General features: G+C 40.1%; 1 protein-coding gene across 1 annotated transcript; it reads right to left on the bottom strand.

Moving 5' to 3' along the window:
* Window positions 1-6,652: 6,652 nt before the first annotated feature.
* LOC106612236 (homeobox protein EMX1) lies at window positions 6,653-22,790 on the bottom strand. The gene is made up of 3 exons (XM_014213221.2): window positions 22,013-22,790; window positions 9,254-9,438; window positions 6,653-8,039 (listed from the first exon to the last, which is right to left on the bottom strand). Exons 1-3 carry the CDS (start codon window positions 22,353-22,355, stop codon window positions 7,869-7,871), a joined length of 699 nt encoding a protein of 232 aa, XP_014068696.1. The 5' UTR covers window positions 22,356-22,790; the 3' UTR covers window positions 6,653-7,868.
* Between the last annotated feature and the right edge of the window lie 869 nt (window positions 22,791-23,659).

Below are 23,659 nucleotides of genomic sequence, written 5' to 3'. Positions count from 1 at the left end.
TTGCTTCATAACAGCCTTAAACCCTTGGTCGTGGCATTCCGTCAGGGAATGAAGCCCTTCCAAAAGGTCCTGTAGTAACTCTTCATGCCTCCCAATGGTGGCTCCCTGCAGGGAGACAGCGTGGCGGAGCTGGTCCAAGTCTGCTGGGTCTGTCATGGCCAGTTCGTACTGTAAGGGCACAAGGCAAGACCCAGATGCAGGTGGTTTGAGTCTTGATATTTATTAAACAACAGGTTTTCCTCTAGGATTTTGCCTGTGCTTAGCTCCATTTCGTTTATTTTTTATCCTGAAAAACTACCCAGTCCTTATCGATTACAAGCACATCCATAACATGATGCAGCCACCACTATGCTTGAAAATATGGAGAGTGGTACTCAGCAATGTGTTGTATTTGTCCTGCCTGCTCCCGCTCTCGCTCTCTGGCACTCAAGGGCGGCAGGCTGCCCTTCATGACGCACACCTGTCACCATCATTACACGCAGCTGCCGGAATACTGGACTCATGTGGACTCCATTTCTTTGTTGATTGCCCCAGTTATATCTGTCTGTTCCTCCGTTGGTTCTCCGTGTCAGCATTGATGTCATTATTTTTCCCCTGTCCAGACGCTGTTCCTGTTCTGTTTCATGTCCATTGTTTGTTAAATGTTCACTCCCTGTACCAGCTTCGATCCCCACAGAATGCTGACACCACTAAAGGAAGCATCAGGGAGTTTGAGATTTTTGTTTTGGTTAGTGACGTCGGGTCCGGGTGCCGTTGCCAATGGAACTGGAGGTGCCTCAGCTAGCTCGCCGGGCTTCCAGGCCTTAGCTGGCTCGAGAGGTCTTCCTGCCTCGGTGTGCTCGTGAGGCGCCCACCCCATGTAATGCTTCAGCCAGCCCATGAGGCTCCCACGCCTCAGCCGGCTCATCAGGCTCCCACACCTCAGCCGACTCGTCAGGCTCCCACACCTCAACCAGCTCGCCAGGCTCCCATGCCTCAGCCGGCTCGCCAGGCTCCCACGCCTCTGCCAGCTTGTCGGGCTTCTAAACCTCAGCCAGCTTGTCCAGCGCCCATGCCTCGGCCATTTAAAACAGCCCCAGACCATTATTCCTCCTCCACCAAACTTACAGTTGACACTATGCATTGGGGCATGTAGCGTTCTCTTGGCATCCGCCAAACCCAGATTCGTCTGTCGAAATGCCAGATGGTGAAGCATTATTCATCACTCCAGAGAATGTATTTCCACTGCTCTAAAGTCCAATGGTGGCGAGCTTTACACCTCTCCAGTCAACGCTTGACATTGCGCATGTTGATCTTAGACTTGTGTGCAGCTGCTTGGCAATGGAAACCCATTTCATGAAGCTTCTGAATAATAGTTATTGTGCTGATGTTGTTTCCAGAGGCAGTTTGGTACTCGGCAGTGAGTGCTGCAACCGAGGAAAGACAATTTTCACACTCCATGTACTTCAACATTCGATGGTCCAGTTCTGTGAGCTTGTGTGGCTTACCACTTAATTTGACAAATTGACTTGTTGGAAAGGTGGCATCCTATGACGGTGCCACGTTGAAAGTCACTGAGCTCTTCAGTAAGGCCATTCTACTGACAATGTTTGTCTACAGATATTGTATGGCTGTGTGCTCGATTTTATATACTTGTCAGCAACGGGTGTGGCTGAAATAGCCAAATCCACTAATTTGAAGGGGTTTCCACATACTTTTGTGTATATATAGTGTATATCCTGATTGCCTAGTCACGTTAACCCTACCTACATGGACAAATGACCTCGACTAACATCATGGGAAAATCAAAAGAAATCAGCCAAGACCTAAGAAAAAAAATTGTAGACCTCCACAAGTATGGTTCATCCTTGGGAGCAATTTCCAAACGCCTGAAGGTACCACGTTCATCTGTACAAACAATAGTACGCAAATATGGGACCACCACCTGTGTGGTCCCATGGGAACACCATGGGACCACACAGCCGTCACACCGCTCAGGAAGGAGACACATTCTGTCTCCTAGAGATGAACATACTTTGCTGCGAAAAGTGCAAATCAATCCCAGAACAACAGCAAAGGACCTTGTGAAGATGGTGGAGGAAACAGGTACAAAAGAATCTATATCCACAGTAAAACGAGTCCTATAGCAACATAACCTGAAAGGCCGCTCAGCAAGGAAGAAGCCACTGCTCCAAAACCGCCATAAAAAAGCCAGACTACAGTTTGCAACTGCACATGGGGAAAAATATCATACTTTTTGGAGAAATGTCCTCTGGTCTGATGAATCAAATATAGAACTGTTTGGCCATAATGACCATCGTTATGTTTGGAGGAAAAAGGGGGAGGCTTGCAAGCCAAAGAACACCATCCCATCCCACCATCTTGGGGGGGGGGCAGCATCATGTTGTGGGGGTGCTTTGCTGCAGGAGGGACTGGTGCACTTCACAAAATAGATGGCATCATGAGGAAGGGAATGTATGTGGATATATTGAAGCAACATCTCAAGACAGTCAGGAAGTTAAAGCTTGGTCGCAAATGGGTCTTCCAAATGGACAATGACCCCAAGCATTCTTCCAAAGTTGTGTCAAAATGGCTTAAGGATAACAAAGTCAAAGTATTGGGGTGGCCATCACAAAGCCCTGACCTCAATCCTATAGAACATTTGTGGGCAGAACTGTAAAAGCGTGTGCGAGCAAGGAGGCCTACAAACCTGACTCAGTTACACCAGCTCTGTCAGGAGGAATGGGCCAAAATTCACCCAAATTATTGTGGGAAGCTTGTGGAAGGCTACCCAAAACGTTTGACCTAAGTTAAACAATTTAAAGGCAATGCTACCAAATACTAATTGAGTGTACGTAAACTTCTGACCCACTAGGAATGTGATGAAAGAAATAAAAGCTGAAATAAATAATTCTCTCTACTATTTTTCTGACATTTCACATTCTTAAAATAAAGTGGTGATCCTAACTGACCTAAAACAGGGAATATTTACTAGGATTAAATGTCAGGAATTGTGAAAAACTGAGTTTAAATGTATTTGGCTAAGGTGTATGTAAACTTCCGACTTCAACTTTTAGCCTCATTATTGTTATTTTCTTGTGTTACTATTTCTTTTTTTATTCAGCAAATATTTTTCTCACTTTTTAATTCTGCATTGTTGGGAATGGGCTCGTAAGTAAGCATTTCATGGTAAAGTATACATCTTTTATATTCAGCACGTGACCAATACAATTTGATTTGATTGCTGAGCACAGCACTCACTAGCTGCAGCATTACAGGATAATGAATTATCCTCTGTCATAAAGATTGGGGTACATGACCTTGCTGATGGTGGGAATGGCTTGTCTCATTATTGAATGTAAATTTGCTGGACGGCTTTGATATCCGTCCATCATGATGAATTACACCTCATAGCACAACAAACTGATTTTAATACTATTACAGAAATATATTTTTATTTCCTTAAACATGCATACATCATTGTGTAAAAGCCAAACATTTTGGAATTACCCACAATCCTCTAAAAACAGAGACAAGTGGCACTATTAAGTACTCATAGCTTGCAAAAACTTTAGAATTCTATATGAGTACAACACAGCTCAGTAAATCAAGTGTTTTTTACTCAACATGTCTGACTGCTATTTCATTTTATTATTTCAAGTATTACACAATGGAATCAAGTAAGAACTACTTATTTAATATATGTTACATTGACTTTAAAATAATAATAATCATCATCATTTGTAAAAATCTATAATTTTAGATTAGCGGAACACACATAAATAAAGTTATATTTACTCAATAATCTAATATTTGTTAAGAACTCAAAAACATGAAGTGATAGAACACCTGATTGACTAGTGAGTATCACTTATATGATGTGAGTTCTACAGGCTGTTGGAGATGTTTGAGTAACCACTACTCAATTGCTTTAATGAGTAGGGCAATTACTTTTTATAATGTGTATGTGTGTGATAATTATTGTGTTATTGATCAAAATGAGACTAATTAATCCAAGTTTCCTGTGGTCCTCTTTTAGTACTGATTTTATAATCTAGCAAATATTTAAGTGCAACAATTTAAATGATCAAACAATATAATTCCTCCTAGGACCTAGTAGTTATACACTTCTGTAAACATGATTAATGCTGTTATGATGATTAAAGTCCTTCAGATACAACCAGCCTGCAGCAGAGGCAAGAGAGCATGAAGCTAGTTGTGTTTGGATTATGTAGCATGACCTGCTATAGAAATCTGGCAGGGCAATGGGTTAAAATAAATTGTCCTACTCTCTAAATATATGGCTCTAGAACAGACTATATTAAGTTGTCCCAACTCTCTAAATATATGGCTCACATATGGCTCTGGAAAATACTATAATAAATCTACTATTAAATAATCTACAATCTTCAAATCTATAATCTATTGTAGATTATGCCTACTATACCATACACCTATGCAATACTATAATATAATAAACTAATATACTATTATACTATACAATGCAATAATATACTATAATATACTATAATACAGTATACTGTACTGTACTATACAATATAATGCCATACCATACTGCACTGTACTATAATATACTATAATATAATATACTGTAGTATACTATACTGTACTGTACTGTACTGTACTGTACTGTACTATACAATAAAATATTATACTGTACTGTAACATACTCTACTATATTGTACTATATTATACTTTACTTTACTGTACTACGAGATACTATAATATAATAAACTATACTATATAGGCTACTATACTATATACTAAATATACTATAGATTAATCCCCATTCCAACAGTACCAATAAGATTATTTCGGATTACTAAAAGAGAGCTTGTTAGCATTCGATTTATACATCAAGCAGAACAGAAACAGCGGTATCAATTTATCAAACAAAATCCTAGCATCCATGAAAGTATGTAATTGAGTATGTAATTGAACCCTGAAAAAATATTCAGCCCCAATTACCGAGAATATGAATAGTTTGCTCCTACATTTTGTTCACAGTTGATGTGCCTATCTGCCGATAATGAGGCTGTCTATTGTAAAAAAGGTGATGAAAATGACGGAAATCTAACACCTCTCAATTGCTCGGGGCTTGAAGAATTAGTAGGTGTAAATCACAATGCATAAAGGTGATATGAATTAATTTTCCAGCTGGTAAAACACAGAACCGAAGGCCCAGCAGAGGCCCTACAAGCAATGTTTCATCGATCTACATTAATACAACCTGAATATCAAACATCGAATAGAATAAAACGTAGAATGAAATTAGGGACCATTTGAGTATTAAGAACAATGGCCCTAAATGATTGACCACTCAGAGGCCATGCTCCATATATCACTGATTATACTATATTGATATACATGTTACAGAATAAGTACGGAATAAGCAAGCTATATAGTAGTCCATATTCTTTTTGTTCTGTTCCAGGGTAGGCTAATGGTCACCTATTGTCCAAATAAAACGCATACTGTAACGCATACGCTGTTCGATCAGGCTTCAGTAATGACTCGAAATAAACTCATAACTATTCTTGGCTCACGCAAGACGTGTCTCTCTATTGCTCAAAGAAAGCCGTTTTAGTAAGGGGGTCATGTCGTGTTAGTAATAATAGCAGGGACGGGTTTTGACCTGTTGTTGGTTGATCGCTATGATTGTCTCTTTCCGAGCTGTATGGACGGTGTCCTGACGTAATTCCAAAACAAGGTTCTTCACGTGTGTTTCGGCATATCGGAAAAGGGTCAATTGTTTGCACATAGCAACATATCCTCATATCATGTATGTCAGTAGTCGGAATTTTGAAAAATCTTTTGTTTCTGACATACCTTTTCTGAAACTCTGCTGAAAGTATGCCTTATATATTTTCCGAACGATTAGAATCAATTTTATTTGTCATTCTCTAATTTTGCGGTTGTAAGTGTTGCATATGTCATTCGGTGTGTCCTGAAAGAAAAGCATCTCCCAGGCACAATAATATTTCTGGTGAAAAGTGTATTTTGAAGAGCACGATACGAACAGAGCGCGTTGTTTCATGTCGCTTTGAACTTGTCCTCGCATTTGACAAGTCCAGACGGAGAATACATTGAAAAGGGATTGGCCCAAACGTAATAGGCCTACTGCCGTCTAAAGAACCTCCTTATGTTTTATGTTTTCGTCAAAAAGTAATCTAGGCTAATTGTTAATAACAACCCTATTATAGCCTATGCATCATTTACGATAGGCCTAATAATAAAGGCTATCCGCCAACTGAATAAATGTCTGAAAAACACAGGCAACAGACCATTGGGGTTTGTTAGGGATAATATTTTTTTTTTTAAATAACAAAAGATAAAGATTTATAAACTATAACCACGGCTCTGTATATATGCTAGGCCTTCTGTACTTTATTTAAAATATATATTTTATTAATTTCATAAATATACGCTGAAGCCTTGACGTGTAGCTAAGATTATTCAACTGCAGCTCACAAAAAATATGAACAGCTGTTCTACAAAGGTGTAGACCAAATAACAAATAACAAATCGTCGTGTATCAAATTACTTTTCAAGTTCTGGGTCATTTAACCGATGTGTTTGTAGTTTGAAGTGATGACATGTCGACAATTATAGGATGTTGAAAATAGGTTAGAAAATGAACGCTTAGACATACTCGCACATAATAAATATCCGTAGATGTTTTTATTTTCCAAAGTCATCTGACCACACACAGAAAGTCCAAAAACCGTTCACTCTCAGGAGAAATGGGTTCAAAGAAAGAGGCCTACTTACAGTGCATTATTTCTAATCTATTTAAAACAAATGCAAATGTATATTCCACTACGAAGTGCTACATAACATTATATCTCAGGAATTGTAATGGTTGCTGAAATAAATGTAGTATTGAGGTACATTTGTTTTTCTTGTCATTCTTGTGGACAAGTTGTAATGTGCCTGCACTGTACATTCGACATGGTCTCAATATAATTTATCAAATATTTGTCAAAGGCAAAAACAAACGTGGAATGAATTTAAAGTAAGTAACAAACTAGACAAAAACAGCCTTTTTTTTAAATCCAGAGGAAACAAAACAAGGACAAAAGATGCATAGAATACCTTTTTTAGATTTGCATAAATACTTACAATTTAAATTGTACAAACTATTCCAATGTGAGAATCAAAAACATATTTCAGGGTAACATGGCATCAGTATGATTAATTGTCTGAAGTGGTGGTTACCAACTTTTCAGTGGGACTGGTGTAAAGACTATAATTAAGACAAACAAAATCCTAAACAGAATCAGCAGGTTCGTCAATAGCTATCATACCAATGGCTTATTTCTTACCACAACCATATTGTGCATATTTAGCATTGTACAAATACACATCAACAAACTGAAAACGCTAAAACAATAATGATGTTTTGTTAAATGTGAGTAAGGACAATCTAAAGTTCAGGTAGACAATAGAGTGGCAAACTGTATTGAACAATTCCTCCAAGTCAAACAGTCTCTCTTCAGTAGTTTGTGCTACCTCGGCAAGCAACATAGACCAAATGCAGATGTCCACCACATTTACAGCAGCCGGAGCTGTGTAATAACATGATAAACTTGGGTCAAAAACCCTTCAGCTACAAAATGTCAGATCTGTCTCTTTAACGATCAAACAAGAGTTCTTCTGTCCAACACGAAGAAGTCATTCTGATCGTTTTCATTAAAGTTGTTCATCTGTTTGCTCAACAACAGGTGGTGTCAAAGGTCAAATCAAATCAGGTGTTCAGAGGAGCACACAGACTGCCCATATTCAGACACAAGTCAGTCAGCAGTTGGTTAGTGTGTGTTCATGTTGAATGATTTATGACGGTTCAATCAAGGTGACAACGACGTACGTCAGTCCTCTGAGATGACATCGATGTCCTCGGGGCTACTGCCCTGGTGCGTAGCCACCCTCCAGCGGCTGACGTGCTGGCTTCCTTTCCTCTTCTGCTGCGACTCAGGTGACTCTTCCTCGAGCTTCTGTCTCTTGTGCTTCGTCCTCCTGTTCTGGAACCAAACCTTTACCTGGGAGAGAAAGGAGAGACATCACGTTTAGTACTGGAAGAAACAATGGTAAAATATAGAAGTGTGCTTGCTGTAAAAACTACTACAACTCGTTCTTCCTCTTCCATGAAATACTTTGAGAGAGCTGAAGCAAGCACACACATTTTCTTCAGTAAATGTACCTTTTCTAGTTATAGAATAATAATGCAAAGGGTCTGCATGTATCTCCCCTATGATTTTTAAGCGAAGCTTTTTTCAAAGTGTCATAGCAACAATGATTTTTGCCAAGACAATATTTCACAGGGGTGTAAAACTGTTAATGCTTCCATTTTCTTTCTATAACACTGCCAAACATTGCCTTGCCTAAGGCTTCACATATTGTCGTTCTTTACAGCTTTTTGCCATGCAAAGAGCATCACATTTTTATATTCATTTTCAGGCATTGTCTGGTTGTCATTTTTATATCCTATTTACGAGCTTGATTCAATTATTGCCCTAATTCTTTTGAAATTAAAAGTTCAGCACATCGCAATACTGTATTCCCAATGCCTAATATATTGCATGAGATGATTTCAAAGCCTGAATTGCTGTTGGTTAGCAGCGTGTTTCTGATGTGATTAGAGAAATTAGGTCATAAATAATAATTGTGAAATTAACTACATGATTTATTGGCATCACCTTGCCCATCCCCATAACTTCTGTAGGACAAACAACTTGTGGTTGAGAAACCTGGTTTTGCTATACGTTGGTGGAGAGGGTGTTGTGGAGTTCTGACTAAGAGTCTACTCATATCCGTTTCAGTGCTCTGGAATGCAGCCATGCCTTAAAGGCTCTGCATGGTAAATCCGACTTCTGCAGTGTCCGTACAGCATTTACTGTAAAACGGCCTCTGAAGTCAGGGCAGTGCTGTTGGGAAGGATGTTGTCAAGGAAGTGAGTTTGTGTTTATACAGGACCTGTCGCCCTCACATACCGTCAAGCAATCATGTCAATGCGGAGCTATACAGAGCCCTTCACATTGTTAAAGAATTTGGGAGGCGCACGGCGATGCGGTACGGAGCTCAATCTGACCTCCGCAAGCCTCGTGGCTCCATAATTGCGTCACACCCTCCATACAGAGCCTTCAACCACATTTTTGGATCAAGCATAAATTGGCTTTTAACCCCTAGGGGTTTAGAGCGCTTTAAAAACCATGTTAAGGGTGCGTTCAAGATTACTGTGCCCCCTCACACTCACCTGTGTCTCAGTGAGGCAGAGACCGCTGGCGAGCTGCTTCCGCTCTGCTCCCACCACATAGTGGTTCTTCTCAAAGGCCCTCTCCAGCCTGAGGAGCTGTGAGGGGGAGAAGGCTGTCCGGATGCGCTTTGGCTTGCGGGAGAAAGGCCCATGAAGGAGCAGGTTCTCTGGGCTGCTGTCCTCACCTGGAGAGAGGAGAGGAGGGAGAGGAAGTGGAGGGTTAGACTTAGGGTTGACAGACAGGAATGACACCGTTGCAGCTCTTGTTGTATGTGTAAAGAGATAAGCTAGAGTACACCAACTGTTGTACACCAACTGTTGTACACCAACTGTTGTACACCAACTGTTGTACACTAACTGTTGTACACTAACTGTTGTACAACTCAGCAAACTGATACTAATAGTTTGTTCGTAGGCTATGGTGTTGTTTTGTGATTAATAGCTGGTCCAATTACACCTCAAAAAGAGGGCAAAGCACTGACGAAGGAGGGCATCAGTGTTGAAACACATTGCATGTTGCTCTCTAGGTCACTATCAGCCATATCAATGTGCCCCGATGGGCTTCTTCACTTGACTCATCATTCATGACACTTTCCCATAACGTGAGTAATTGCTTCATGTACATGTAAAAGTTACTAATGTTAGGTTGTGATATCATCCTCCATTTCACAATGCCACCACGCCTCATTCCACATGCTTGTTCTAGTATGTCGACGGATTTATCGTTAAGGAGATGATATACTGTATGCATTACACATCACGTTTGAATGTCATCACATTTAGGAAACGGTAGTGTTGCATGACATCACAGTTAGGAAATAGCAGCGTTGAATGACATCACAGTCAGGAAATAGCAGCGTTGAATGACATCACAGTTAGGAAATAGCAGCGTCGCAAAATGTACATAGTGACATGTTGGTTCAGCCACCATGGACAACATCCATCTCCAGAACAATCTGAACTGGTGACAGATAAACGGACTGGGACTTTCAACAACGAGCCTATTGGTTACACACACACACACACACACACACACACACACACACACACACACACACACACACACACACACACACACACACACACACACACACACACACACACACACACACACACACACACACACACACAGAGAGAGATAGAGATACATTTGAAAGAAGAAACACCTCCCTGATTTATCATGGTCATGACCAATATTCCCTCTAATAGCTCCTCCCCCTGGGACTACTGGCAGAATATACACTGCTCAAAAAAATAAAGGGAACACTAAAATAACACATCCTAGATCTGAATGAATGAAATAATCTTATTAAATACTTTTTTCTTGACATAGTTGAATGTGCTGACAACAAAATCACACAAAAATAATCAATGGAAATCCAATTTATCAACCCATGGAGGTCTGGATTTGGAGTCACCCTCAAAATTAAAGTGGAAAACCACACATGTACATTTCTAGACATCTTTGAAAAGCCAGCCAGGTAAAGAGCTTTTTGCCTTAAAGGGGCAGTGTTGTATTTTGAGACAGGCTTGAATAAGCTAAGTAGCCAATAGGCAGAGGGTAGCACAATTTGTCTGATTATCTGTAATAATGGCATGGGAATAATTATGCATTTTATTTTGTAGAGTGGTTTCTTTCATCAAACAACACAACAACATGTTCAGTCACCTCCTTGTCTAAAGGACAAGTGAATAAACAGGTTAATGTCAAGCCCTGCATGTTTTTTTCAGAAGTCTCATGGAATGTAGGCCAACATTGAACACCACACATTGGCTGCTACTGTAGTCTGAATGACAGAACAGCTATTTCCATGTTAAAATGTTATGGGATGCATTTTCTCCATTGTTTTTGATGGTAGACCACTCTGGTAGGCCTACATTAGAATCAAATAGCCACAGTAGCCTACTTGACCACTGTTAACACTAACTTAAGAGGGTACAGCCTCAGTGTTCACAGTACACGCGCGCTGAAAGTTGTACAGAATTTTCACAACATTCAAGTTTCTGCTCAGCAGACCTGAAATTTGCTCAGTGCTGGGAATTTTTTGTTGTCGAGGGAACATTGGTTACGGCCCATCGAGAACACACAGAGGGCCTGTATAAGCATATGTTTATTGTGAGAGAAACGTATCTTTGCTATTGTGATCAAAGTGTTTAAAAATAAGATACTTTAATTAGGACATTGCGTTGTTGTGCAAAACGTAACAAAGACATGAATCACATGTATTGCTTTTTAATAGTACTGTAATTTAAAGTGAGTTATTCCATAAAGCTTTGTGAACACTTCTCATAGGCTAGACTCAATAAAAACCTTCAGAACTAGATTGTCTAGTTTCAATACTGATTCCCATTATTTCATTCAGAACTAGAGGGGTATTCTACCACTGTAGACGACAGGTTCATTCAGAACTAGAGGGGTATTCTACCACTGTAGACGACAGGTTCATTCAGAACTAGAGGGGTATTCTACCACTGTAGACGACAGGTTCATTCAGAACTAGAGGGGTATTCTACCACTGTAGACGACAGGTTCATTCAGAACTAGAGGGGTATTCTACCACTGTAGACGACAGGTTCATTCAGAACTAGAGGGGTATTCTACCACTGTAGACGACAGGTTCATTCAGAACTAGAGGGGTATTCTACCACTGTAGACGACAGGTTCATTCAGAACTAGAGGGGTATTCTACCACTGTAGAGCAGTTCAGGGACTTCACCTCTCTATATTGTGACATTAAGCTCATTTGTATACATGTAGGGCCTTTAGTGTATTCAACGCTGAGCATGAAACCTAAGCGTTCAGTAACGCCTCATATGACATCATACGTAAATATCTCGGGCTGGAAAAATGCAAAAAACAATTGTTGTGAAGACGAAGTCTTGTGCAATTAAGCAAATTGAATCGTATGAACATACCTGACTTCATTCAACACAGGGCAATAGTAAAATGTCCTTGTCTTTCAGTTTCATTGTGTACATGACTTTCTTCTCGCCACAGGCCCAACATCTGCCCTCCCAGGATTAGGGTTCGTTTATTAAAATGACACATAAAAAAAACTAAATATTTTACATAAGCAAATCCATCAATAAATGATTTGACCGCCACATGAAAAGGTTGTGCCTGGCTTGAAAAGAACCTTGCAGCACAAATATAACCTCAAACACGTGTACGCAAAAGTCGGTTACAGCTCGGCAGTTGAGGGACAGTGTGTGTGGGATGCATCGAAAGCTGTGAGCAATGAGGAGTCTGTCAAACCAAATGAATTGAATCAGCGACAGTAGGGCTACAGTGTCCAGCCACATTCATTCACATGCAAAACATGGACCGAAGATGGAGCATCCATGAAAGGAGATGGATACAGAGAAGCCATCAAACTGACCTTGACCTTGGACTAGCAAATACTGATGCTATGGTATACAAGCTTTGAAATCAACCAAAATGTGTACTGAATATAAGACTAAATGTACTATGGAAATACCTTGTTGTGATATTGCTATGATGAAACATTGTGTCTAAAAAAAATTTTTTTAAATGATAATGTCACGCTAATATAAACCTAGTTAGAAACTGACCTGATACTCTCTACTACAGACAGTTAAATGAGTTCAAGGAAAGCACTGTCTGTGGAAACAACCATGTGTTTCTTCCCTAGCATAACATATGTGTTTATGGTCAACTCTTCATATCTTCTCTAGCAGGTCTGATATGACCTGCTGCACTACTCACAGACAACGGTTCTGAGTTACACATTGAGAGGTTGTGAAGAGTTTGATAGAGTCTGACATCAACTCCAGTTCATCTAGAAGCAGTCTTTCTTATTATTTTATTTAAACTAGGCAAGTCAGTTAAGAACACATTCTTATTTAAAATGATGGCCAACCAAAAGGCAAAAGGCCTCCTGCGGGGACAGGGGTTGGGAAATAAAATACAAAATATAGGACTAAAAAAAACACACATCACGACAAGAGAGAGAACACAACACTACATAAAGAGAGACCTAAAACAACAACATAGCAAGGCAGCAACACAGCATGGTAGCAACACAACATAACAACATGGAAGCAACACATTATTTGCAGGTAGCACCTGGTAATAGCACCTGGTAACAGCACCTGGTAATAGCACCTGGTAACAGCACCTGGTAATAGCACCTGGTAATAGCACCTGGTAATAGCACCTGGTAATAGCACCTGGTAATAGCACCTGGTAATAGCACCTGGTAACAGCACCTGGTAACAGCACCTGGTAACAGCACCTGGTAATAGCACCTGGTAATAGCACCTGGTAACAGCACCTGGTAATAGCACCTGGTAACAGCACCTGGTAACAGCACCTGGTAACAGCACCTGGTAATAGCACCTGGTAACAGCACCTGGTAATAGCACCTGGTAATAGCACCTGGTAACAGCACCTGGTAATAGCACCTGGTAATAGCACCTGGTAACAGCACCTGGTAATAGCACCTGGTAACAGCACCTGGTAATAGCACCTGGTAACAGCACCTGGTAATAGTAGCTAATAGTAGGTTTCCTCAGCTTATATGGGTATTGGTGGCTTTTTACAAGACAAAAAAAGAAGAAAGAAAAGTGACTACACCTTCTACTCAAAACAATGCTATAACAATGTTTTCCACCCATGCACAGCTTAATATACACTGAGTGGACAAAACATTAAGAACACCATCCTATTGAGTTGCACCCCTCCCCTTATGTCCAGAGAACTAGCCTCAATTCCTCAGGGCATGGACTCTACAAGGTGTAGAAAGCGTTCCACAGGGATGCTGGCCCATATTAACTTAAATGCTTCCCACAGCTGTGTTAAATTGGCTGGATGTCCTTTGGGTGTTGAACCATTGTTGATACACAAAGGAAACTGTTGAGCGTGAAAAACCCAGCAGTGTTGCAGTTCTTGATACAAACCGGTGTGCTTGGCACCTACTAACATACCCTGTTCAAAGGTACTTCAATCTTTTGTCTTGCCCATTCACCCTCTGAACGGCACACATAATAAACAATCCATGTCTCAGTTGTCTAAACAAGCTTGAAAAATCCTTCTTTGCCCTGTCTCCTCCCCTTCATCTACACGGCTTGAAGTGGATTTAACAAGTGACATCAATAAGGGTTCACCTGGTCAGTCTGTCAGGGGTCTCCAGTAGCTCACCACCCACCTATGAGTAGCTTGCCAAACAATTCTGAAAGTACATGTAATTTTCGTGTGTTCCACCGCATACTGTCATTAACAAATCTCACAAGCATCAGACAGTGCAAGCTCCCAGCTACTATCTAATTGACCCAACATTGACATTATACCACCCCTGGATAGCCACTATTGACTTAAAAAAGACAAACCTAACACCATATCTGCCAAGTAAATTCCAGCCATATTGCCCCTGTCGGTCTGTGTGGTGCGCCCGTTTGTCTATCACTCCGTGTGTGGCCATTTCATGTGATAACCATCTAGTGGGCTTACAGAAATAATTTCCCCAAAACGGTCTCAATTAAATGTTAACTGCAAAGTAGTCTTACCTGGCAGAAGTATATCACGGGTAGGTATATCATTTGTATCTATTATTTGTTATTTGCTAACTTTGGCATTAGAACCATCACTCGACCGGCAAATTATATCGCACATTCCTCACTCGCTAGATACGCAATTAAAGAGCCAGACGCGCAATTAAAGGGGAATTACACTCATAAATCCTAATATGTTCTTCAGGGCCTAAAAAAATGCTCTTCTGATGTGATCTCACTATTGACATGGACTCAGAACATCCAATTTCGTTGTTTCTCTATGAACAATTGTAATTTTGAGAGTGAAAAACAATAGTAATCAAAAACCAGGACAAATTAAACAGAAAACAGAATTTGAGAAAATATAAAGCAGAATTTGTGGAAAAAAACAGATTTTATAGGGCCCACCTTAGAGTTGTTTATTAACCCTTATTTTACCAGGTATATTGGCAAGAAAACATAGTGCACTATTTTCTCTTGTACACTAAGGACCTGGGGAAGAGCAGCAGAGGAGAAGAGAAGATTGTGCCTATATAATGGCTAGGAAAAAAATGTGTAGCTCGCGATATGCTAGAAAAGGTTGGAGACCCCTGCTCTTTGAACGTTAGCTAGCAGGACAGAATTCAAGGGCAGATTAGCCACTTGTCGCCTGATGCTCACAAGGCACTCTGATCTCTTTCCATGCTGGTTCTGGCTGGTGGTTTAGCCACTCAGATAGACAGTCAGACTGGCATCATCTGTCGTATGGCGTTAGTGGCGTAACCTCCACTCAAATCCCTCTGGAGAAGACTGAGACTGGGGAAAGAACTCACCAGGCTGAACACTAATGCTCAGTAGGAGTGCTGATCTAGGATCAGTTTAGCCTTATAGATCATAATAAATATAATAATATGTACTGGGCGACATGATCCTAAATCAACACTCCGACTCTGAGACTCTTTGTGAATACTAACCCTAAACTGTAAGGGTGGCTCAGCCCCAGCCACAGAGGGAATACCCTCCAGGGGATGAGCCTTCAACACTTTGGCCTGTACTCAGCGGGTGGGGGAACATGGGGGAACATGCCTCCAACATGACTACCAGGGAGCAGATGGCAGCGCCAGCCAGAGAACTGTGTTCATCACCAGTAACACCAGTCCCCTGGCACCAACAAGACTGGTCTTGTCAGCAGTGAGCTACACACTGGGTAGTGGTGGGGGCCAATCTCTCATTCTAACCCTAGATGGATGAATATGGAGGCAGTCGGATGGATGATGATAAATAAGAGGGAAGGATGGTGGTAAATAAGGGGGAAGGATGGTGGTAAATAAGGGGGAAGGATGGTGGTAAATAAGGGGGAAGGATGGTGGTAAATAAGGGGGAAGGATGGTGGTAAAAAAAGGGGAAGGATGGTGGTAAATAAGGGGGAAGGATGGTGGTAAATAAGGGGGAAGGTTGGTGGTAAATAAGGGGGAAGGATGGTGGTAAATAAGGGGGAAGGATGGTGGTAAATAAGGGGGAAGGTTGGTGGTAAATAAGGGGGAAGGATGGTGGTAAATAAGGGGGAAGGATGGTGGTAAATAAGGGGGAGGATGGTGGTAAATAAGGGGGAGGATGGTGGTAAATAAGGGGGAAGGATGGTGATAAATAAGGGGGAAGGATGGTGGTAAATAAGGGGGAAGGATGGTGATAAATAAGGGGGAAGGATGGTGGTAAATAAGGGGGAAGGATGGTGGTAAATAAGGGGGAAGGATGGTGGTAAATAAGGGGGAGGATGGTGAGGATGGTCTATTTCCATATAAAGTAGGGGAAGGATGGTCTATTTCCATATAAAGTAGGGGAAGGATGGTCTATTTCCATATAAAGTAGGGGAAGGATGGTCTATTTCCATATAAAGTAGGGGAAGGATGGTCTATTTCCATATAAAGTCGGGGAAGGATGGTCTATTTCTATATAAAGTAGGGGAAGGATGGTCTATTTCCATATAAAGTAGGGGAAGGATGGTCTATTTCCATATAAAGTCGGGGAAGGATGGTCTATTTCTATATAAAGTAGGGGAAGGATGGTCTATTTCTATATAAAGTAGGGGAAGGATGGTCTATTTCCATATAAAGTAGGGGAAGGATGGTCTATTTCCATATAAAGTAGGGGAAGGAAGGTCTATTTCCATATAAAGTAGGGGAGGATGGTCTATTTCCATATAAAGTAGGGAAAGGATGGTCTATTTCCATATAGAGTAGGGGGAGGATGGTCTATTTCCATATAAAGTAGGGGAAGGATGGTCTATTTCTATATAAAGTAGGGGAAGGATGGTCTATTTCCATATAAAGTAGGGGAAGGATGGTCTATTTCCATATAAAGTCGGGGAAGGATGGTCTATTTCCATATAAAGTAGGGGAAGGATGGTCTATTTCCATATAAAGTAGGGAAAGGATGGTCTATTTCCATATAAAGTAGGGGAAGGATGGTCTATTTCTATATAAAGTAGGGGAAGGATGGTCTATTTCCATATAAAGTAGGGGAAGGATGGTCTATTTCCATATAAAGTAGGGGAAGGATGGTCTATTTCCATATAAAGTAGGGGAAGGATGGTCTATTTCCATATAAAGTAGTGGAAGGATGGTCTATTTCCATATAAAGTAGGGGAAGGATGGTCTATTTCCATATAAAGTAGTGGAAGGATGGTCTATTTCCATATAAAGTAGGGGAAGGATGGTCTATTTCCATATAAAGTAGGGGAAGGATGGTCTATTTCCATATAAAGTAGGGGAAGGATGGTCTATTTCTATATAAAGTAGGGGAAGGATGGTCTATTTCCATATAAAGTATACGTATAGAGAAATAATAGTTTTTTCTTTCTCTTTGAATATGAAAAGGAAACTATCAATACAAAAATTATAATCTACTATATTAGGATTATGCAAATAATGATAACGTTTTATCCTCCTCATGCAATCCATCTTTATCTGACTGTGGTTGATTGATTGATTGATTGATTGTTTGTTTTTCTGTCTGGTTATAAACAAAAGGAATAAACGACAAGAAGAAGAGGAATATTCTATGAACTATCCAATATGTTTGGAAAATAATGTTTACAATGCACTGTTATCCTATAAGTTAACTTCCAACATGTATCTCCTGGCATTCAACACCTCTGAATGAATAAAAATGTGTCAAAACAAACCTCCAGACCATCAGACCACGAGATGGGTGAATTTTACTGTCTGCCTTCCTTCCTGGTAATAACAATCCCATAACAATCCCATACACACTGAAATGCACCCCAACGGCTACACAATTAAATGCACCCCAACGGCTACACAATGAAATGCACCCCAAAGGCTACACAACGAAATGCACTGAAATGCACCCCAAAGGCTACACACCGAAATGCACTGAAATGCACCCCAAAGGCTACACACTGAAATGCACCCCAACGGCTACACACTGAAATGCACCCCAACTGCTACACACTGAAATGTACCCCAAAGGCAACACAATGAAATGCACCCCAAAGGCTACACAACGAAATGCACTGAAATGCACCCCAAAGGCTACACACCAAAATGCACTGAAATGCACCCCAAAGGCTACACACTGAAATGCACCCCAAAGGCTACACACCGAAATGCACTGAAATGCACCCCAAAGGCTACACACTGAAATGCACCCCAAAGGCTACACACCGAAATGCACTGAAATGCACCCCAAAGGCTACACACTGAAATGCACCCCAACTGCTACACACTGAAATGTACCCCAAAGGCTACACACTGAAATGCACCCCAAAGGCTACACACTGAAATGTACCCCAAAGGCTACACACCAAAATGCACTGAAATGCACCCCAAAGGCTACACACTGAAATGCACCCCAAAGGCTACACACCGAAATGCACTGAAATGCATCCCAAAGGCTACACACTGAAATGCACCCCAAAGGCTACACACCGAAATGCACTGAAATGCACCCCAAAGGCTACACACTGAAATGCACCCCAACTGCTACACACTGAAATGTACCCCAAAGGCTACACACTGAAATGCACCCCAAAGGCTACACACTGAAATGTACCCCAAAGGCTACACACCAAAATGCACTGAAATGCACCCCAAAGGCTACACACTGAAATGCACCCCAAAGGCTACACACCGAAATGCACTGAAATGCATCCCAAAGGCTACACACTGAAATGCAACCCAAAGGCTACACATTGAAATGCACCCCAACGGCTACACACTGAAATGTACCCCAAAGGCTACACATTGAAATGCACCCCAAAGGCTACACACTGAAATTCACTGAAATGCACCCAAAAGCCTACACACTGAAATGCAAACCAAAGGCTACACACTGAAATGTACCCCAAAGGCTACACACTGAAATGCACTGAAATGCAACCCAAAGGCTACACACTGAAATGCAACCCACACACTGAAATGTACCCCAAAGGCTACACACTGAAATGCACTGAAATGTACCTCAAAGGCTACACACTTAAAGGCAACCCAAAGGCTACACACTGAAATGTACCCCAAAGGCTACACACCGAAATGCACCCCAAACGCTACACACTGAAATGCACCCCAACGGCTACACACTGAAATGCACCCCAAAGGCTACACACCGAAATGCACTGAAATGCACTCCAAAGGCTACACACTGAAATGCACCGCAATTTCAATAAGTGCTCACATGTGTAGGACCTAAGATCCTGTTATACTGTGCTGTTCTCAATCCCTCTCTCTCTCTCTCTCTCTCTCTCTCTCTCTCTCTCTCTCTCTCTCTCTCTCTCTCCTATCAACCTCTCTCAACCTCTCTCAATCTCTCTCTCTCAACCTCTCAGGAAGTGGGGGAGTAAGAAATAAAATCAATCTCCCATCCATCCATCCATCTCTAACAGTAAGTGACAGTCATGATGGCTAATCCTCTCCTCTCAATCCTCCGGTCTGTAGTTAGCCTTGTCTAAACACTAGTTTTCATGGTTATTGGACACCATCAGTGAGTGGATCTGCTGTGTCTGTAAACAAAGACACTTTATCTGAGCTCCTGATCTGAGCAACAGTGACAACAACCTCTGACTCCCACTGATTACCTGACTGAGGTACACCCTGAAGGTTATCCGGTAAAGAGGAGGAGTGCTGATCTAGGATCAGATTCCCCCCTTTGTCCTTATAATCTTATTCATTAATGATCTAAAAGGCTAAACTGATCCCAGATCAGCACTCCTACTCTGAGACACTGTGAATACGGCCCTGGGCTGGCTGGTCAGAGTGTAACATACCTGAGAGCACACCTGATGTGGCTAACCACTGTTGTCCACTGAGTCAATGAGATGAGCGTTGAAAGTTATTGATCTGTCTGGTTTAACAAATTGCTTTGTTTTTGAAGACCACCCAGCATCAGTTAGTAAGGATGTTCACCATTTCTTGCATATATGCACTGCAAATAGCTTGAATGAGAAGATTTAAGGTTTTGGTCACTGAATACTGAGATTTTCCAATATTCCATTTCTCTCATGGCTTTGTTTGGTTGCTAAAGCTGGTCCATTTTCAAATAGTTATTGTCTTATCAGAAATGGGCAGCCGTTAAATCTAAAGTAGAACACAAAGCAAATGAATTGAATTAAATAGTATTATTATTTTTGTTATTATTTGTTTATTGTTTATTATTGCTGTTTTTATTTGTAATAATACTATAATATTATTATAAACTAATAATACTACAATATTCCTGTCTCTTGTTACTTGTCATTAAAATAACTTTCATATTAAATAATTATTAGTTCATTATATCTAAATATTTGAGAAACAAAAATCTTTATAATCAGTGGTGTAAAGTACTTAAGTAAAAGTACCATTTCAGTATTTTTAGGGAGCGTTATCTGTACTTTACTATTTATATTTTTGACTAATTTTACTTCACTACATCCCTAAAGAAAATCATGTACATTCTACTCCATATATTTTCCCTGACAACCAGAAGTACTCGTTACATTTCGAATGCTTTGCAGGACAGGAAAATAGTCTAATTCACAGACTTATCAAGAGAACATCCCTGGTCATCCCTACTGCGTCTGATCTGGTGGACTCACTAAACACAAATGCTTCGTTTGTAAATGATGTCTGAGTGTTGCAGTGTGCCCCCTGGCTATCCGTACATTTAAAAAACAAGAAAATCGTTCCGTCTAGTTTGCTTAATAGAAGGTATGTGAAATGATTTATACTTTTACTTTTGATACTTAAGCATATTTTAGCAATTACATTTACTTTTGATACTTAAGTATATTTAATATATTTAAAACAAAATACTTTTAGACTACTCAAGTCTTATGTTACTGGGTGACTTTAACTTTTACTTGAGTCATTTTCTTTTAAGGTATCTATACTTTTACTCAAATATGACAATTGGTTACTTTTTCCATCACTGCTGATAATTAACTTTCTGAATAATGCAAAACCTAAAACGAATGGGTAGGCAAAAGGAAAAAAATAATTAATTAAAGGCCTATTTGTTAGATAAATATTGTTCTTATTTTATATTATTTTATTTGTATAATTGCATAGAGCTTACAAATTTAAATCACAATTAATTGACCCTAGTATTATTATTCAACATATTAGACTATTGATCTCCTAACAACTTTTTGGGAACATACATTATAAGAAAGTGCAATGATTTTGATGTGCATTTTAAATGAATAAAAATAAACAATATAGTCTACTTGAATTAAAACATATTAATGTTCCAAAATTAAACTATTGAAATGTTATAGGTTTTTAAAAAGTTGTTTTAAGCTACGGGCGGGTGAAAATCCTGGGTGCGATGTTTTACGTTTATTTAAATGCATCCATTCTCTGAAATGTGCCAATAATGCATAGACCTAACTTAAAAAGAAAAAAGACTTCAAATATAAATAGTAAAAGCTATAGTTGGATGTTGAAACTTTTTTCTCTCCAAACAGATTTCAGTAGTTGTAATAATTTGTTTTTGTTGCTTTACCCTTTTAATAAATGATTTGTATCCTGAATAAAATACCATCCCTAACCATGTTACATGTTCAGGGATCAATCAGGACATTTCTTCCATCAGTCAACTAGAGTTCTCATTTCTGATGCGTACACTCGTTGTAATTTAGCTCCTGCATAATATGTCCCTATATGTTCCTTCATCAATCATGCAAGGATATGCAAGGATATGCCCAAACATATGATATTATTGAAAATAACTTTGTTAATATTCATTAAATTAAAGAATTTGTTCGCTTACCTTGGAACCTATGACCGAGATATCTGTTTCGAAGAACCCACGGGTAGAAATTCAACGTGTCTCTCTGATGCGGGTTGAAGAAAGGCTGCGATGGAAGCTGGAGAGGATGCAGGGGCAGACCGGAGTTCCCTGTGTGTGTACCCGGGTCAGGGAACATCATGTCTGGACTGCCGTATAAAGTCCTGCCGGAGTTCTGGAAACAACTCCCAAAGGGCGCCGGGTGAATTGATTCCACGAACCTCAACGCTGTGGGTCTGATCGGTTCGTCCCCGTTAGTCGAAGAGTTCACGTCTTTCCCAACAAGGGATTCGATGGTAAAACATTTCTTACTATGTTGGTACATGATCAAAAATAGGCAATAGTTTATATATTTCTAATAATATATTCAATAACACTGTTATAAAACAGGTGATGCAAAAGAAAACCTCACAACAGCAGTAGTAGAACAGTTCCCGGGAAATCCATAACTCGCAGTCCCTTGCGCCTGCAAATCGTGTTGCCTGTATCCGTGGACCCCTGGAAGCGGGTTGCCTGTAGAGCAAGTTCACTTGTCTCCGAACCTTGTCTTCAGTAGGTTATCGACCGGATTTCTCTGCTTTAACAATCTGCCCAAAAAAAATCAAGTTTCGGTTCTAGATACCACTGCAGCGTCAGATTTATTAGTCTGTGATTATGTTTATGACAGTCTGGCTCTTGTCTCAGTCTCATCACTCCTGGAAAGAAATGTTGTACTGTGCTGTATTAGGAGCCAGGATCAGTAGGCTAAGCCTTGACAAAAAGCCTGTCACTCGTCAGACTCAATACCTGCCCTCCACTGTCGCTGACATAGGTGTGGTGGGCATGCGCAGATAGGACCGTGTAGTCTAGCACAACAGCCATTTTGTAAATCTAAATGAGTGGCTTCTGCTTTATTGAAATTACTTGTGACTAATAGCCTATCGATATGCGTTTATTTCAATGTTGCAAAGTGATATTATATTAAATCAGAAGAAACATAATATGAAGGATTTTCTTGTTAATGATTTAGTAATTATAACAAGTTTATTATGCCCTATGTCGTCTTGTCATCCCCCAAATGGTCCCTAAAATCTATGAAATTAGCCACCTAACTGAAAATAATAGACAAGGTTCTCACACAAAATTATTCTGGTAATGTATCCTACAGCCCATAGCTGACAGTTGCACCTGTATGTTGATTGATCAATTTAATTCTAGGTCAAAGATCAGACTAGTCCAAACCTTTAAAGCCACTTCTATCAATTTAAACATGATAATTCTAGGGATTAGCTACAAAATATCTCTGAGGTTTACTATGATTTCTTTATATTTATCAAGGTATCCAAAACAACTGTGGACTAAAAGTATTTTAAAGTGCATTCGGGAAAGTATTCAGACCCTTTCTCTTTTTCCACATTTTGTTATGTTACAGCCTTATTCTAAAATGGATGAAAAAAAAATCCTCATCAATCTACACACAATATCCCATAAAATGACAAAGCAAAAACAGTTTTTTTGAAATACCTTATTTACATAAATATTCATACCCTTTGCTATGAGACTCAAAATGGAGCTCAGGTGCATCCTGTTTCAATTTATAATCCTTGAGATGGTTCTACAACTTGATTGGAGTCCACCTGTGGTAAATTA

The sequence above is a fragment of the Salmo salar genome, chromosome ssa09, assembly GCF_905237065.1.
Source record: "Salmo salar chromosome ssa09, Ssal_v3.1, whole genome shotgun sequence".
In the NCBI taxonomy this organism is placed as follows: Eukaryota; Metazoa; Chordata; class Actinopteri; order Salmoniformes; family Salmonidae; genus Salmo; species Salmo salar.
The sequence above is the reverse complement of the archived record's forward strand: the minus strand, read 5'-3'. Positions and strand labels throughout refer to the sequence as shown.

Excerpts from the sequence above, each read along its gene's own strand:
- LOC106612236 (XM_014213221.2), bottom strand. The coding sequence starts at position 22,355 with ATGTACCAACATAGTAAGAAATGTTTTACCATCGAATCCCTTGTTGGG. Across the intron at positions 9,439-22,012 it reads TCTCGGTCATAGGTTCCAAG|GTGAGGACAGCAGCCCAGAG; the intron begins GTAAGCGAACAA and ends TCCTCTCTCCAG. Across the intron at positions 8,040-9,253 it reads TCTGCCTCACTGAGACACAG|GTAAAGGTTTGGTTCCAGAA; the intron begins GTGAGTGTGAGG and ends TTTCTCTCCCAG.